At 49.3% G+C, this 16,596-nt stretch overlaps 1 protein-coding gene across 4 annotated transcripts in view; it reads left to right on the top strand.

Annotated features, from left to right (window-relative positions):
• The window catches only part of NAV2 (neuron navigator 2), a 423,984-nt gene that overhangs the window by 338,876 nt on the left and 68,512 nt on the right, over nt 1-16,596 (top strand). For all 4 annotated transcript variants that reach the window (XM_070783121.1, XM_070783120.1, XM_070783122.1 and 1 more), the window contains 3 exons: nt 7,944-8,082; nt 14,637-14,928; nt 15,679-16,381. In XM_070783121.1, coding sequence (XP_070639222.1) covers nt 7,944-8,082; nt 14,637-14,928; nt 15,679-16,381 — 1,134 coding nt within the window. The remainder of the gene's footprint in view (nt 1-7,943; nt 8,083-14,636; nt 14,929-15,678; nt 16,382-16,596) is intronic.

Below are 16,596 nucleotides of genomic sequence, written 5' to 3'. Positions count from 1 at the left end.
GAAACTGGATCTCCTTGTTTTATGGGCCTTTCCATTTTTGAATAAATTTTCTGGTCACTTTCGAGAGCCTTGACTGTGGTTCAAATGCTGTGTCTTGGCCCACACAGGGTCTCTCTGATATTATGCGTGATTGCTGTCAGTCACTGGAGGTTCTTTTCAGACGAGGCTGGTTAGCAGACAGAGATTTCAAAGCTGACGTATGTGTCCTCTCCCTCTCATGAGTCGTTGGATGACTCTTCAACGCACACAAACCATGCCCAGTATAGTGCCTGGCATTTGGTAAACACTGCCAGTGGTGGCTTTATACGTTAGGTAAGATTGCATCTTGTTCCTTTGTGGATAGTGTGGTCATGCAGAGCCTCTATTGTGGATTGGGTTGTAATGCCTGTGTATTATGGGGTCAATCAGGTAGCCTTGTTGTAGTTCAGTTGCTCAGTCGTGTCCACTCTTTGCGACCCCATGGACCGCAGTACCCCAGACTTCCCTGTGCTTCACCATCTCCCCGAGCTTGCTCCAATTCAAGTAGCCTGTATGAGTACAAAGGCTCAGGTTGGGGTGGTGTCAAATAGGAAAGCTGAGGTCTGTCTATAGAGGGCAGTTACAACTCATCCCTAAGTCCTCCTGTGTGTAAGATATCGACACCTATCCCAAATATTGAAAAGACTCAGCGTGGGCTTCAAAAAGAATCACTATGAGATGAAATCAGCAGTGAGGAAACCCAGAGACTAGAAAGTGTAGTGACCTCTTTGGCAGCTTTTGCTGAACGAAAGGAGATGCTCTGATCAGTGGGGACCTTCAGCGCCCTTTGCCTCTACTAGCTTTTCTCTGAGCTTAACCCCCCCAGGATGCTGGTTAGAAAGCACCCTCTGGGATCGCTGTGTCCAGCTCCTTCACTGGAGACAGAGAACTAGAGGGTAAGTGAGGTGTCTGAAGTCTTCTAGGAGGCAGTTCTGGGGAGGGCAGGGGCCAGGGCCGGGCTCTCCTGGCTCCTTGGCTTTGCCACCTGCAAGCCTTGAAGGAGAGAAAGAGCGCCAGCGGGCCTGGGCTTTGGCACGCTGCCGACTGGCGCCTTATGCTGGCACTTGGTTGGTGGTTTGAGGGGCTGTTGAAATCTGTAGAAGTGTCAGAAACCGGTGCAGTTTCCGCTTGGTGTCCTTTGCTTACCTTCCTGTTTTACGTTTTCCTCGGGCTCTGAGCTCTGCCTTCTTGGCTGCCACATCTACCGGCTTTGCGATCAAGGGTGGGGACCACTGAGTCATCTTCGTATCCCTGATACCTTGCGTGGTGCCTGGCACGTAGAGGGTGCTGGCTGACAGGGTGAGATGAACAAAATTCAAGGTCCCTGGTTCCGGATTCAAAAACACTGGAGTTCAGGAGTCTTGAAGAAAAATAGCAAGTATTTGATGGAATTCTTTCCACCCACCATTGGCAAAAATACGTGAAGGTCGTTTTCCAGTCTGATCACTTATGCCTGTAGTCGTGACGTATGACCACCAGTGGAGGACTTTTCATTGAGTAGAGAAAAAAGTACGCGGCCGTGATCTGGGTAGGAAATGATGCTTTTTGTTGATGGTTCTGAGAAGTCAACAGAAGCATCTTCTTGCCATTTCTCTAGATGTCCCAGCCAAAGAATTTATAGGGCATAAACATCATATGCTGTTTTGGGAAAAAAAAGGGAAACCAGCCAAGCTGTGGGCCCTATGCCCCTTGTAGTTTCCTGTTATAGAATCTGGGGAGGAGGAGGCCCTCGGGGCTCTTCTGGTTGTTTCCCAAGGCTGTTGACCACAGTGCTGTTTCCACTAACACTTTTGGAGCAGTTTTGAGTAATCTTGGCAATCTTACAATATAGAGTGAAGGTGAAGTGGAACAGGAAAAACTGGTAAAGAGAATAGATCTGTCTTGTGTTCATTTATTCTTCTGGTCATTCATATATAAAAATCATTCATTCATTCACAAAATGAAATCTTCTTTAATGTTTTTCTCAATGTCTGAGGAACACTTTTGTACCCAAAGAGAGTGTCTTAGAATTAATTAGGTTTTACTATTCAATTTATTAAAGCTTTAATTTTAAACCTGTGTTTTCTTACAAATCTTATCTGTAAGTCAAGTACTTTGCATAAAGTAAGAATGTTTCCACCTGTTATTTTGATTAGTACTTTATTAATTCAAACTTAACAAATTGTATTTGACTGATTAGTACTATTTGCGAATCTAGATAAATTTCCTGAAATACTTTAGATCACATTTGTAAACTTAACATACCTGGCTTCCTCAAGTTCTTCAAACGTTGGATTGGATAGACTTTAGTAGCCTAACAAGCAAAATCTTTCTAAGCACTTAAACAACCTTTGCAAATCAAATAACTTATGACATTTGTAACTTCACTTTGTCCAAAACAATTCTTTGTACAGTCTGAATCCAATTCTTAAATCTTTCGTCTTAAAAATCTCAAATGAAAAATCAGTACTCATTTAGATTCAAAGCACAAGACATTTTTAGATTCTCTAACATGCCATATATTTTTAAAAATAGTATAAATTATATAGATTATCCCAATGATCACCAAGCTTTTACTCTATAAAATGAAGCATTAATATTAGGATTTATTTCATTATCTCCCTTCATCTTTTTAGACCGTTCCAAGGATTTAAAATCACTTTACTCCCCAGAGGGGAGGAAGTTCATCCTACCGAGTGGGCTCAAAACCCTCACGTGGATTTTCACAATCAGATTCACGAGCAGGGTGCAGGAATGGCCAAAGCATTTCCAGAATGATTGTTCTGGGCCATGGCTGAGTGCACTGCAGTTCTTTCCGTCTCTCGATCCCCTTCACTGGAATTTTGTGTCACGACACTGCAAACCCAAATCCTCTGAGTTACTTTAAAATTTCAGCCATAATCAGGTTTTGTAACCTCTTTCAACATTTATCTTCTGACTTGGGTCAACAGACTTATACCCTGTCCCACGTTGTACCTAATTTCCTTTGCCGCTTGATTGGATTCAACGAATGTTCTTACTGCCTGAATGAATTCTACATGCTTTCCACATTTTTCCCATCTGACTTTCAGCCACGCGTCTGGAGTCGTTTTACCAACAAATTGCAATCCCCCATTAGTTAGCACCGGCGTACCAAGTGACAAAAGCATAAGCAAGCTAGTTTTGAGTAAAAGAAAGACATTTATTAGATCTCACTGTTTGGTCTCCCAGAGGTGGCTTCTGACTTCTAATCTGCTGGATGCAGGAGCTCATGTGGTGTCATTGCTCTTGCTTCTGCTTCCCTCCCTCCCTGCTAGCTGCCTAAGAGGCAGCCAAGGATGAAGGGCCCAGCCACAGCTTTAGGCTTCCTTTGCTTTTCTTCCAGACTATGCATCATTCTCAGCATCTGCCGTGTGGGGACTGCTCTTTTAGGCAACGTTGAAGAGATTATGCCAGCACTTTATAAGAAGTTCATGGGCAACTTGAATCTCTGAGAGGGGGCTAGCATACCATGCATTCTCTTCTTGGGACCACATTGTTATCACAGAGCATCTTATGGAACTAGTTTTCCTTAGGATGCTTCTTGGAACTCCCTGACAGTGATCTTGGTGGCCCAGGACCATTTCAAATATCCTGAATTTTAGAGAAGGGACAAGTTGGAGCTAAGTGACTTTATATCTAGAGAGATTCGCCAGTGTCCCCAGAGAGCCAGAAGTGAGGGGGACGTGGCTAGTTTTCTGAGCTCGGGGACAGCTCTTGTTTCTGGTGCACAGACAGCGCTGGGGACCCCAGGGCAGCTCGTGCTCAGCATAGACCTCTCTTGCCATTGCTCCTTCATCCTCCTTCTCAGTCTCCCCACTCCTACTTCTCTGCGGGGTAGATCCTTGATTTGCCCCTTCTGGGCTGACTTAGTTGCTAGGACCCCTATCAGCTCAGGGTGGCCCCGTGATGCTCTGTGCAGAGACATGGGAGAAGTGTGTGCGTGAGGAGTGCCGCATGTCCCCCTGCGACAGCATCTCAGTGTTCAGAGGGCACAGAGGAAGAGCCGGTACAGTTTCAAGGCAAGGAAATCTGGAGCTTGGATTCGTGGGCGCCTGTTACTAACTTCCCCCCTTCCTCCTCTCCAGCCACGCTCCTCTCCTGCATGTCTTCTTTCTTCATCCTTGGATTATAGGAAATTTCAGATACCTTCAGTGGCTAACCCCGGAGAGCAGATGCAATTAGAGACTCGGGAGTTTCTTCTCATCATGAGTGGTCGGAGTCCTTTTCCATCTGTGCTGTCACCCTTTTCCCAGCAGAGCCTTAAACGGTTGCCAGCCTAGGTTGTGTCATCCACATCCGTGTGTCACCCATAGAGCAACTGAGGCACAGCGGTTGTGACATGTCAGAGCACAAAGTGGGAGGGAAGCGGGCTCAGAACCCACTGCTGGGGCTGCCTTTGCATCAGAATGTGCCCCGCCTGGCCTGCATACACGCTGTATGCCTGGAGATGGGGGATGGGGAGGCTGGCATTGCTGCTGTACCGCTGCCCTGGGGGGTGGTGGTGGGGAGGGTGGGCATTGGGCTCAGGGAGAGTTTCCCAGCCAGCCCTGCCCTGCATTTGCTGAGAGCCCTGGACGGCGCTCTCAAAGCCTGTGTCCTCATTAGGAAGCTAAAGCCACCCGTGAGGGAATAGGAGCGTGGCTGAGAATACGTGCAGGTACTGAAGAGTTGGCATTGGCAAGTGCTCAACGAACGGCCAGGTGATGCAGGCCAGAGGGAGCACGTGTTCTCAAATTAGACAATTCTGCCTTAAACCCAATTCCAAAGGGGACTGAAGGGGGGCACTGGGCAAGATACTCATTCTTTCAGCCTTGGTCCCTTCACCCATCAACTGGGGAGGGGAACAGGTCCCTTGCAGGTGTGATGTGAAGAGCGGAGATAGAAACGACGTATCGGAAGCACCTGGCCCGATGCCTGATGCCCAGGATGCACTGCTTACTATCACTGGGCGGATCCCTGCGGGTGCTTAGAAAGTAAGACAGACCATCAAAGAGAGAACGACTGGAAAACTGCAAGAGCGTGCAGAATGAACCCAAATGCGGCAGACTGTGAATTCAGAGGAGGGGATTGTCAGGGTGGGCTGGAATATTTGGAGAAGGCCTTAAAGGAGGATTTGGGACCGGATGGAGGCCGGGCCAAGCCAGTGGAATCACAGGCAGGAAGTTGCCTGAGACCTGGAACTGCAGTTCCTGCGAATTCATGCTTAGTGAGCCTCCCCCTGAGCCCCCACCCTGCCCGCCTTTACCCTCCCTGCGTGAGAACCACCTTTGCATGTTTCCGCTGCACTTGTGTGGGACCCTCCAGGTGGGCTTTAGAAGCCAAATTGGTGGGCTGAAGGGAAAGGTGATGAAGACAGCTTTCCACTAAGCTTCGTCTTCCTGCCTGATCAGCAGAGCTCAGATAGGCATCCTATGAGCTGGCGGAACAAATCAGAACTTCCTTTTCATTACTTGGGAGCGGTGGTTTGGGATGCTCCTGACTTTCTAAGTCTCAGGGGCGTTTCTTTTTGTGTATGTGTGTATATATGCATATATATATAATGTATGCCACAGTTTTTAAAGATTATTATACTCCATCTATAGTTATTATACAATGTTGGCTGTATTAGCTATGCTGTGCAATATATCCTTGTAGTTGATGTATTTGATACATAGTTTGTACCCTTAATCCCTTACCCGTCCTGCCCCTTCTCCTACTCGCTCTCCTCACTGGTGACCATCATTTGTTCTGTGAGTCTATCCCTTTCTGTTGTATTTTGAGATTCTGTTGTCTCACCTCTTTGTTGTATTTTGTTAGATTCCACATGTAAGTGATATTCTGTAGCATTTGTCTTTCTCTGACTTATTTCACTAAACATAATGCCCTCCAAGCCCATCCATGTTGTTGCAAATCGCAAAATTTTGATCTTTTTTATGGCTGAGTAATATTCCATTGTGTGTACATACCACATCTTCTTCATCCGTTCATCTGTTGATGGACACTTAGGTTGCCTCCATATCGTGACAGTTGTAAATAATGCAGCTTTATTGGGATGCATGTATCTTTTCGAATTACTATGTTTGTTTTTCTGGATGTATACCTAGGAGTGGAGTTGTTCTGACACTGGCATTCTGAGGCATCAGAGAGCCGCTCTGCGGGCCTTTCGGTGAGGCACAGCTCCCTGTGGAGGGCTGAGTGGTGGAGAAATGTGGTTACGTCAATGCTTTATCATCACACAGCCCCGGATGCACATGTTGGCCCTGCCACTCCTGCTCCGTGACACGCCAGCTCCCGAGCCTGGGCTTCCTCCCGGGGAAGTGGGCCCTGTCGTTTGCCCGTGCGCACTGACAGTGGACATAATAGAGAGCCGTGTGTCGTCACAGGAAGGAGGGGCAGCTGGATTCAGGTCCTGCCCGGCATGCTGTCTGACTCTGTGCCAGGTGGCATACCTTCCTCAGCCTTGGTTTCCCTACCTGTGGCCTAGAAAGACAGTAATACTTAGCTATTTCCACTCCGTCAAGTAGAGCAGTGTCACGGTTTATGCTAGAAGCTTACTTTGTAGGTTCCTTAACTTCCCACTCTATGTGTCTAAATCAGCAGGTATTTATTGAGCACCTGCTGTGTACCTACCACCCTGCAACCAGACCTGCTGCCGGGGATAGGGAGCAGGTGGGAGGAGGGGACGCTACGGATAGAGGGACCAGGGAAAGCCTTCTGGGGAGGTGACTCTTCAGAGAGGAGGGGGAAGGCATCCAGGAAGAGGTACAGTAAATGCAAAGCCTTGAAAGCGAAAACCCAGAGCTGGTGAGCAGTAAAGATGGGCGTCCTTGGCAGGACTGACTGGAGGAGGGGCTGGATCACAGGGTCTTGAGGGCCAGAGTAGGGAGTCCTGAGAAGCCCTGAGGGATTTGAAACAGCGGAGCAATAGATCTGACTTGCGTTTTACAGAGACCGTTCTGGCTGCTGTGGGGAAACTAGATGGCTGGGGACCAGAAGAGGAGCCTGGAGCCCAGCTGGCCTGTTGGCAGTCACCAGGCAGGGCAGAAGCAGCCAGAACCTCTGGGCGCAGGGGTGGGGGCAGCCGTGCACACTGGGAGAGACTCTGCAAACAGAGGCAGGAGGACCAGGGGGTGGCCCGGATGTCTTGGTAATGGGAAGCAGGAGATGGTAGAAGGAAAACGAGGAATCTTTGCTCAGAGATTTGACTTGAGTGGTGCAGGATGAGGGTCTTGACGGATTTGAGGATTGAGAAATGAAGGACTCTATTTTTGATGCATCTTGAGATATTATCAGAGTTGTGTGTGTTGTGTTAGTCGCTCAGTCGTGTCCGACTCTTTGCGACCCCACGGACTGTAGCCCTCCAGGCTTCTCTGTCCATGGGATTCTCCAGGCAGAAATACTGGAGTGGTTTGCCATTCCCTTCTCCAGTTATTAGAGTTAGAACTGCCAATAGGGTTGATGGGTTTCTGCCGATTTTTGCACTTCCCTTCTCTTGGCTTTCTGTGCCAGGAGTGGGGTCCAGAGAATCCTACAGCAGCTCTTCTTCCCCCTCTGAGCCGCAGGGAGGACACCCCTGCTGACTCATTCTCTGCCCACTTTCTGCTCCATTCCCCAAACTCCCTGCTCCTCCTCTGTCTCTGGAGGTGGCCCTTGGCTTTTGAAAGCTCCCCAGGTGATGTTGAGGATGGGGTAGGTAGTGTGTATGTGTTTAGTCACCTCTGCTCAGGAAAGTACCGCCTTTTAGGGGAAGACACATAACACCCACTTCCCCAGCTGCCAGACGAAAGCAGTTGGATGTCACCCTTGAAGATGAGTCACATTAGAGGCAAAGGAGCTTTGTCTGGGGCTTTGTGCACCAGGAGCCTTTGGGGATGGTACACGTCCGTCTGTATCGTCAGGCTGAGCTGGTGCGGCGTGACGTGCTCAGGGTGTGTTTGTCTTGGCAGCTGGGATGACAGCAGCTCCGTCAGCAGCGGGATCAGTGACACCATAGACAACCTCAGCACGGATGACATCAACACCAGCTCCTCCATCAGCTCCTATGCCAACACGCCTGCCTCCTCGCGCAAGAACCTGGATGTGCAGGTAAGGAACAGGGTTCCTCCCAGGCTCCCCCAAGGCCCCTGCCAGTGGAGAGCCTTGGGCTTGTGGGCCACGGGAGCCATTTAGGGTGGGCAGAGTCCCCAGGTCCGTGAGAAGAGGCCCAGCCTCCTGCTCACTGCCTGTGGTCTTGTCTCCTGATTGTGTCCTCTCCTTGCAGGGAGAGGGGGGGTGGGCAGCGGGGTGCTTGGAATAGGAGTCGGGGGGACTCACTGCTCTCACAGCGGTGGCCTTGGCAGAAATCACCTTTCCTTCCCGGAACTCAGTTTCATCATCTATTTAGAAAACAACAGCAACAGGGATATTGGACTCAATTGGCCATTCTTAGCGTGGAATGTATGTCCACAGGACAAGGGTGGGCCTTGAGAGCCGCGGGGTGGGGGCAGGGCTAGAGCCCTGGCCCAGAAGACCAGTACGTACCAACCAGAGGTTGGGAACTGCTGCTTGGTGGGTCCTATCCTGCCAGTGTGTTTTATTTGGGCCACAGTATCACTCAAGGTTTTATAAGTTCATTATTTCACATAAAAAGTGAGCTTCTGATTTGTCTTGAAAAATCAGACGGTATTGCCTCTTTGAGGCATTGTCCACAACCAACAAGTGTCCAAGCATCCCCCCACCCCATACACACACGCTTTGGACAGGGCACCCATGCCCCAGCGTGTTGGCCAGCTGCACCCTTGCCTAACTGTGCCGAGTCACCGAGGTTTCCCACCCCTGCTCTAAACTCTCAGAGCTAATGTTTCAGAGGCAGTGCTTCCTAAGCAGTTTTGTGGGGGCGTGTTTGTGTGCGCTCACAGCATCCCTTGGCGGTCAGAGGGGTTGGTTCTGATGAGCCCAATTTACTAGTGGACAGGTGAAGTGACCATCCTCACACCTGGTTGCTTGCGCTGGGACTGACCGGCTGTGGTAACCCGGGAACACGTGGGCTGGGACCCTCTTCATGATGAGTCCCTCCCACCTGTGGGGGCTGTGGCCTCAGGTGAACCCCTGTAAAGGTCCGATGGGGACAGAATCTCCCAGGAGGGCCTCGCGAGGGCAGAGATGGCACATCCCCCTTCTCTAACTCCCTTCCTTTCACATCCGCTTCCTTTCTCTGCTGGACAGATAGGAGCCTCTTTCAGAGTCTCTCTGCTTTCAAAGGTATCTTTTTCTTTGAGGACAGGGCTAAATAAAGGATGTGTCAGAGTGTGGGAGTCATTCTGTCCCACAGAAATGTAAACACTGGCCACCTGATGAAATCTGTGAGGTGTTGCTTCTGGGATTGCCTGTGACTTCTTGAGTTTTCATTTTTAGCCCAAGTTTCTAATTATTGTTGGTGAACGAGGGAGGCTTGTAGTGGTTGTTAAGGGGAAAAAAAAAAAAAAAAGCTGCCTAAATGAAAGGGAGCATAAAGATTTGGGGAAGCAGTGCTGAAATGTTCCATGTCTTGATCTGAGTGGTCCTTACGTAAATATGTTAATTTCATACAATTTCTTCAAGTTATATACTTAAGATTGTCCATTTAGTGTATGAATGCTATACCTCAATTTTTAAAACTTGATTAAAAAAACCTAGCCGTACCATTCAAGGGATGAGTGTTTAGTTATTAGATACAGATTAGAGACACCAAGCCAGACTGTGTGCCTACCACTTGCCAAATGTTATAATACCTACCCTTTCCCTTTCTTTGTGGACACTAAATGATTTTTTTGAGACTCCTTCTAGTTTCAAGGTAACCACCATCAAGCTTCTAGACTGTCCTTAGAAACTGAGCTGTGGAACTAAGAGAGAAGGAAAGACAGACAGACAGAGAGGAGAGAGAGAACGATTTGTAAAGTAGATTTGCTCACTTGCAAGGCAGGAAGAAGCTTGCTCCTGACATGCTCGCTGAGCCAACAGAACACTGTCAGAACAATCTCCTTGTCTTTGTTCCCTTCTCACAGAGCTGGAATTAGAATCTATTTTCCACACCGACACAGAGTAAACATCTGGAGTTTACAAATGATGCATTTGAATTTGATTAATGCCAAGACCCCCTCCTCTCTGATCAGCTCTTTGCTTTCATCTAGCAAAGGTTACATCAGAAAAGCTTCAAGGATATGACACAAGCATATCTTTTGATCAAGAGCAGAAAGTTAATGTCAAGAGTATTGTAAGGAGTTTACGATTCATTGGACTGGGTTTGTTTTTTGTATTTTGTTTTTTTGCTACAAAACTACCTGAGTTTAAAATATTTGAGTAAAATTAAGTAGATACCAGAATAAAATGTAGATTTGTAACCACAGTTACTAAGATTCCTATTGAGCTGGTTTATTTGGTATCTCTTTGTCTCTGTCCAGGGAGCATCCCTGAGTATCTGATCCACATAAATCACCTCCTTCTCTCCTCCCCTGTGCCACTCTGAGGAAGGCTAAGGACCATTACTCCACTCCAGGCAGCATCAGGCAGCGGGACCGTGTCTGCTGCCATCCTCCCAGGGCTCATTCAGGTTCCCGTCACACACTGGTTTCCTTGGACAAACGGGCAGCACAGACCATCCCAGAGGCAGGGAGAAGTGGTCCAATGTGTCGGGAAAGCAGGTTGAGGACAGGTTGCCTGCCTAGGTTTTCATGTTTGAAAAGCCTCTGAGGACCAGCCAACATCTAAGGAACAGGGAAGCAATCGCCTGGAAGCCTACGCAGCAGCCTCATTTAGCTGTATCAGAGAGGAGCTGGGTCCCGGAGGAGTGATCCTTGGGGATGGAAATCCCCTTTGTCTGTGGGTGACTGTTTCCTCCAGTGTGCTGGAGCACAGGGAGGGTCTTTGATGGGGGCACCCATGCCCAGGTACCCAGCACTTACTTCTGCTCACTGTTCCTCAGTGTGCTAGGCAGAGAGTCCCCCAGCCTGAGCTCTGACCGCCTCTTGATTGACTTTCTCCAAGAAAGCTGGGGAGTCTGCTTGTAGGGACAGGGAAAAAAAACATGGCCTTGAAGTCAGGGTTGAGCTCCCAGCTCTGTGACATCCTTGGATGAGCTCAACCTCTCCAAACCTCTGCCTCCTCATCCATTTAAAAAAAAAAAAAATCACAGTAATTAAGACTTATCTTGAAGGGTGAGTGTGAGAGAGATACAGACATACTTTATCTGAACATGCTTTCTTGGAGCCAAACTTAATAATAGAGAGACAAATTCCCTGTTTACCTTCATGCAAGACAGAACTAGGTTAAATGCTAACATGCTGGAGATTTTCAGAGGCAGGACACTTGGTGACAGAAAGCTACTCTTGGGCCCTCCACATTGAGCTCCTGGCAACCACTGTCAGCTCTCTGAGACACTCGTCTGACTACCATCCCTGTTTCACGCACAAGGTTGCAATCTCAGGGAAGTTCAGCCACTTCCTCCAGGGTCACACACGCACAGGAGTGGCAGCACCTAGGACTTGAACTCAAGTCTGTCAGAGCCCAACCCCCTGCTTTCCCCCCACATCCCGCCCCACGGCCGCACCTCACTCCCCAGTGCCTGGGTTCCATTCCCTCACTCTCAGAAGACTGACCCCCCTCTCCACAGTCCCTCAGGAGCCTGGGCTCTCGAGGGAAGAACTCTCCCATCTTCCAGGCTCTCTCCCTTCCTCCTTGATTATGGGTCTCTCCACTTCCCTCTTGACTATTGAATGAGTAAGTGGACTTACAGGTAGGGGCCGCAGGGAAATCTATCTAAAGGAGGTACCGATTGAGAAGGGAACAGTTGGCAAAGGGGAGGGTGCGTCTCCACGTGGCCGTCTTGCTGGGCCTCCTGTGTTAAGCTCTGGGAACAGAGAGGCTGGCCCTTCTTCGTCTTTTAATCCCTCCTGGTGCCACCATGTGATCTGGCCCAGAGCTCGGAAGGGGATGTGAACTCAAAGCCAGCAGTGTGTCTGGGGGCACACGCTGCAGTGCAGAGAGCAGCTGGGATAGCTTCCACCCTGGACCGTGTTGGGGCTCTGATGGTTGGATGACTGTTCTTTCCAGAGGGGTATTCAAGCTGTAGTTAGACTGGGCATGTGTAGACTCTCTCTGCCATTGGTAGGGAATCAGAATTCTGGGGGTCCCACCCAGAGGCAGGAACTGCTCGAGAATTGGACTTGGGGAACCACTGACCAACCAGGTTGGAAAGAAAAGTTTCTGAGAGTAGGTGATGTGTTAGGCACCCTGGCCATGCAGCATCCCCTCATCCTTGGGCTTATCATTTGGGAAGGCAGCATAGCATGGTGGCTAAAATACGGGCTCTGCACGCAGGCTCCCCAGAATCCTTGCACTGCATGATCTTGGGCAATCTTCTTTTCCACTCTGTGCCTCAGCTTTCTCATGAACTGAAACTTCCTCACAGGGTTTTTTTGGTGAAGATTAAACGATACATGTAAAGCACTTTAGCCCAGTGCTAGCACACAGTAAATGCGTAATAAATTTTAATTGTTATTGCTATTGCTATTAACATCACTATAATTTGATCAGAGAAAATAAGGTATAGGAACATTAAAAGAATAATTAATGCAGTACCCCAGGATGTGGTTTGTGCTAAGTTTTTAGTACCTCTTAGTGTATAAAAGAATGTGTTAGAATGTATTTGAACATAAGCTCCAGGAGGTTAATGATTTGTACTTCGTTCTCATTAAGCATAGTACTTCTGGTACCTAAAAACTTGCTTGATACATTGTGGTATCAAGTAAATATTTATTGAGTGAATGTTTCCAAAGCCAAGATATTTTCTGCCTCAGGACCTTTGCATGTACTCTGCCCCCTACCTGGTATGCTCTTCCCTTAATCTCTTCTCTCAGTAACTTTCTGTTCATTCTTTAGGACAGATCTTCAAAAAGGCCCTACCAAACTGCCATTCCCTATCCCCATCGTCATAATCTAAATTACATCAGTGCTTGTAATACTCTCTCAGACTCCTTGTCCTTTTCCATTTATATGTCTTGTATTTCCAAGCTTCAGGAGGGATGAGATCCAATCTTACTCACAGATCCTCAGACCTACCATGGTGCCTGGCAAACCATGGGTATGGAGGAAATTCTGGTTGAATGAATGCACTGGAAGGTTAAGGAAGGACTGCAGGCTGGGGTGCTTGGGACACGGAGCGAGTCCCATGAGTTTCTGCTCCTCTGTAAAACGGATGAAGATGAAGACAGTTCTGTAATACTTACCTTCTTACCCTCCTTGACCAGGTGGTGGTCCAGATTGGATGAGGTCATTTTGTTAAAGTGTGCGATAGCTCGAGAAGCATGTGTTCACTGATTTCACTCATTTAATCATCGAGCCTTGATTGCTCACTTGCTGGGGACATGCCTCTGTCTGTGTCCCTTGCCGCAGCTGAATGACGAGCTTCTCATAGCCCGGGAGTGTGTCTGTCCTCTTCTCTCCATGCCTCGTACCTAGCGGGAACTTCAGCATGTTTAAAGAATGGTCGAGTAACCGAAGGCACCCGTGAGATGGCAGAGGGAGAGAGAGGGGCGGCTGTGGTGGTGACAGAGAGGTGGTTGAACTTGGGCTGCTTGTCTGTATGGAGCTTTGTTCCCATTCAGCCAGTGTATTCCCTGGAGGAAGCCATCAGTACCGATCTCAAATGACAGGCATCGGGCCAGATTCTTGCCAGGGGGTCATTCTGATTTCCTTCTTTGCAGATGTTGCCCACTCTTGGTTGTGAAGTGTGGCACGTACGGGACTTGTATCTCAGGGGAGCCACCCCAAAGTGTTTCTGACCTCGCTTCCCTTCCCTGGTCAGTGCACTCCTTCGCCCTGCTGAAGTCTGCTCGGACTGGTCCCAACCCCAAGGGAGGCCCCCAAAGCTTGCTTTCTGGTTAGCAAGTTACGCCTTTTAACTGCAGCAAATCATTAACATCACACTTCTGTCCCCTCCTGGGCTCAATGGCCAGGAGGTCAGGCCTCTTCCAAAGAAAGCTGGCTAATTATATCCCCTGTCTGCACAGAATCCCACAAGAGGAGCAAGCCGTGGCAGATGGATGGAGCTGGGCTGGGAGCAGGCACCCTCTGGCTTGTAGCACCCGGGGATGTGACTTCTGAGGAGTCCCTTCTTCTCTCAGCCCCTCTCTGTCCCTGATTCGAGGGGAGCTAGCGGCCTCAGTCTCTCCTCACTCTCTGTGTCAGACTCTCTGTGTGATAGACTGTGGTGCTCAGGAGCTGGCAGAACAAAGGGGACCTGGGCTGGGGACTGGGAGCTGCAGAGAGCTCGGGCTGCTGGAGTTAGAGGAGGCACGTCGCCAAGGGCAGAGCTGGGGGCCTCAGTTCTTGCCACAGCCCCGTCCTCTGGTTCTCCTGCGTGGAACTCTCCCTCTCTTTTTCCTCTGGCTCCTTTTACTCTCCTCCCCCCTCCCTTCTCAGACATATTCATATTCTTCACTTTCCTTGGACCCAACAGATCAGGCTTCCTAACAAGATAACCAGTACAAAGGCTTAAACATTTTAAAGTGGGCATGTGTTATTTTCCCCCTAACTTGTCCAGGGCATGGGCCTTTTTGCTCTGGAGTGAGGGGCTCCCTAGCCTGGGGTTTGAGAAAGACTGATTCAGAGGGTCTCCTTCACAGACTGACGCCGAGAAACACTCACAGGTGGAGAGGAGTTCCCTGTGGTCCAGCGAGGATGTCAAGAAGTCAGACGGGGGCTCAGACAGCGGCATAAAGATGGAGCCCGGGTCGAAGTGGAGGCGGAACCCGTCTGACGTGTCTGATGAGTCCGACAAAAGCACGTCAGGCAAGAAGAACCCCGTCATCTCACAGACAGGCTCGTGGCGGCGAGGCATGACGGCTCAGGTCGGCATCACCATGCCAAGGACGAAGCCGGCTGCCCCGACAGGCACGCTCAAGACCCCCGGAACCGGTGAGTCAGAGGCTCGCGCTTTCTCGCATGCGCACTTGTCAGTTTCAAAACCGGGAAAGCAGTCACGCTAGCAGGGCTTGATGTTTTCAAGTCCCTGTAAATGTTCAGGTATTACTTCTTAGGGTTTGGACTCTGCTCATAGCCAGCTTTCAGAAAGATTCATATCTTTGCCTTTTTCCAAGTGGAAATTTGTGAGCATGAGAGCCTCTTAAAATCTGAGGACGGTTCAGCTGCTGAGACGTGTTCAATTGGTTGAAGCATGGTCAGGCTCTGAGTTAAGGTACCCAGTGAAGACTATTCAAGGGCACATGGTTATGAGCTGTTGATATGCTGAGTCAGTATTGCCCGTGATTTAAGGATGTGTATAAACAAGGGCAGAGTTTTTGCAGGAAGGCAGGATACCCACTGAAAATGTTAGGGATAGCTTTTTAATGGATAGAGGGAGAATGGTCAGTAAAAGACAAGGTCTCCTTCCCAGATGTGTCAGTGATTGGCTGGCTTTGCTTTATTCTGGGTAAATGTAGACTGCTTTGCAAATGAGGAAAATCACTGACATCTCCTAAAGGCTCATGGTGACAGTCGTAGATGAGATTATCTTTATAAAAAGCTCTCTCCTCTGTCTCCCAAGGGGACTGCTTTCCCCAGGAGAAAGCAAAGTAGTTCTTTGGAGTAGGGGAGAATTTTAAATAGTCTGAGTTGACTGAGCTGGCTTCTTAATATGGAGGCTAACTTTGCTGATTTCTGTCGCAGGAAAAACAGACGATGCAAAAGTGTCTGAGAAAGGAAGGCTGTCACCCAAAGCCGCCCAGGTGAAGCGCTCCCCATCAGATGCCGGCCGCAGCAGTGGTGATGAATCCAAGAAACCCCTCCCCAGCAGCTCCAGGACGCCCACCGCCAACGCCAACAGCTTTGGGTTCAAGAAGCAGAGTGGCTCTGCCGCTGGTCTGGCCATGATCACAGCCAGCGGGGCCACCGTCACCAGCAGGTCAGCCACACTGGGCAAAATCCCAAAGTCATCCGCGCTTGTCGGTCGGTCCACTGGTCGGAAGACGAGCATGGACGGGGCTCAGAATCAGGACGATGGGTATCTGTCTCTCAGCTCCCGGACGAACTTACAGTACCGGAGTCTGCCCAGGCCCAGCAAGTCTACCAGCCGGAACGGGGCCGGGAACAGGTCTAGTACCAGCAGCATAGATTCCAACATCAGCAGCAAGTCAGCCGGCCTGCCGGTGCCCAAGCTGAGGGAGCCTTCCAAAACAGCCCTGGGCAGCTCTCTGCCAGGTCTGGTCAACCAGACCGATAAGGAGAAAGGCATCTCTTCCGACAACGAGAGCGTGGCTTCCTGTAACTCGGTGAAGGTGAACCCGGCACCCCAGCCTGTGTCCAGTGTGGCTCAGGCCACTCTCCAGCCAGGGGCCAAGTACCCTGATGTGGCCTCTCCCACGCTCCGCAGGTAAGTGGCTGAACAGCACTGAGTGGAACTGGAATATGTGATGTGGAATGGCATCCCGGATTCATAATTTCCTGTTTCTTAGCTGAAACCAACTCTGGTTTTCTCTGCTTCAGTCCTCGAATAAAGCTGTTTGGTCGGATGCTGCCAGCAGCTTTGAGTATTTTCCCGTGTTGGTGTGAAAAACACAAGCCTCTGAAATCCATCATCCTGCGTTT

Source organism: Bos indicus, chromosome 29 (genome assembly GCF_029378745.1).
Source record: "Bos indicus isolate NIAB-ARS_2022 breed Sahiwal x Tharparkar chromosome 29, NIAB-ARS_B.indTharparkar_mat_pri_1.0, whole genome shotgun sequence".
In the NCBI taxonomy this organism is placed as follows: Eukaryota; Metazoa; Chordata; class Mammalia; order Artiodactyla; family Bovidae; genus Bos; species Bos indicus.
The sequence above is the reverse complement of the archived record's forward strand: the minus strand, read 5'-3'. Positions and strand labels throughout refer to the sequence as shown.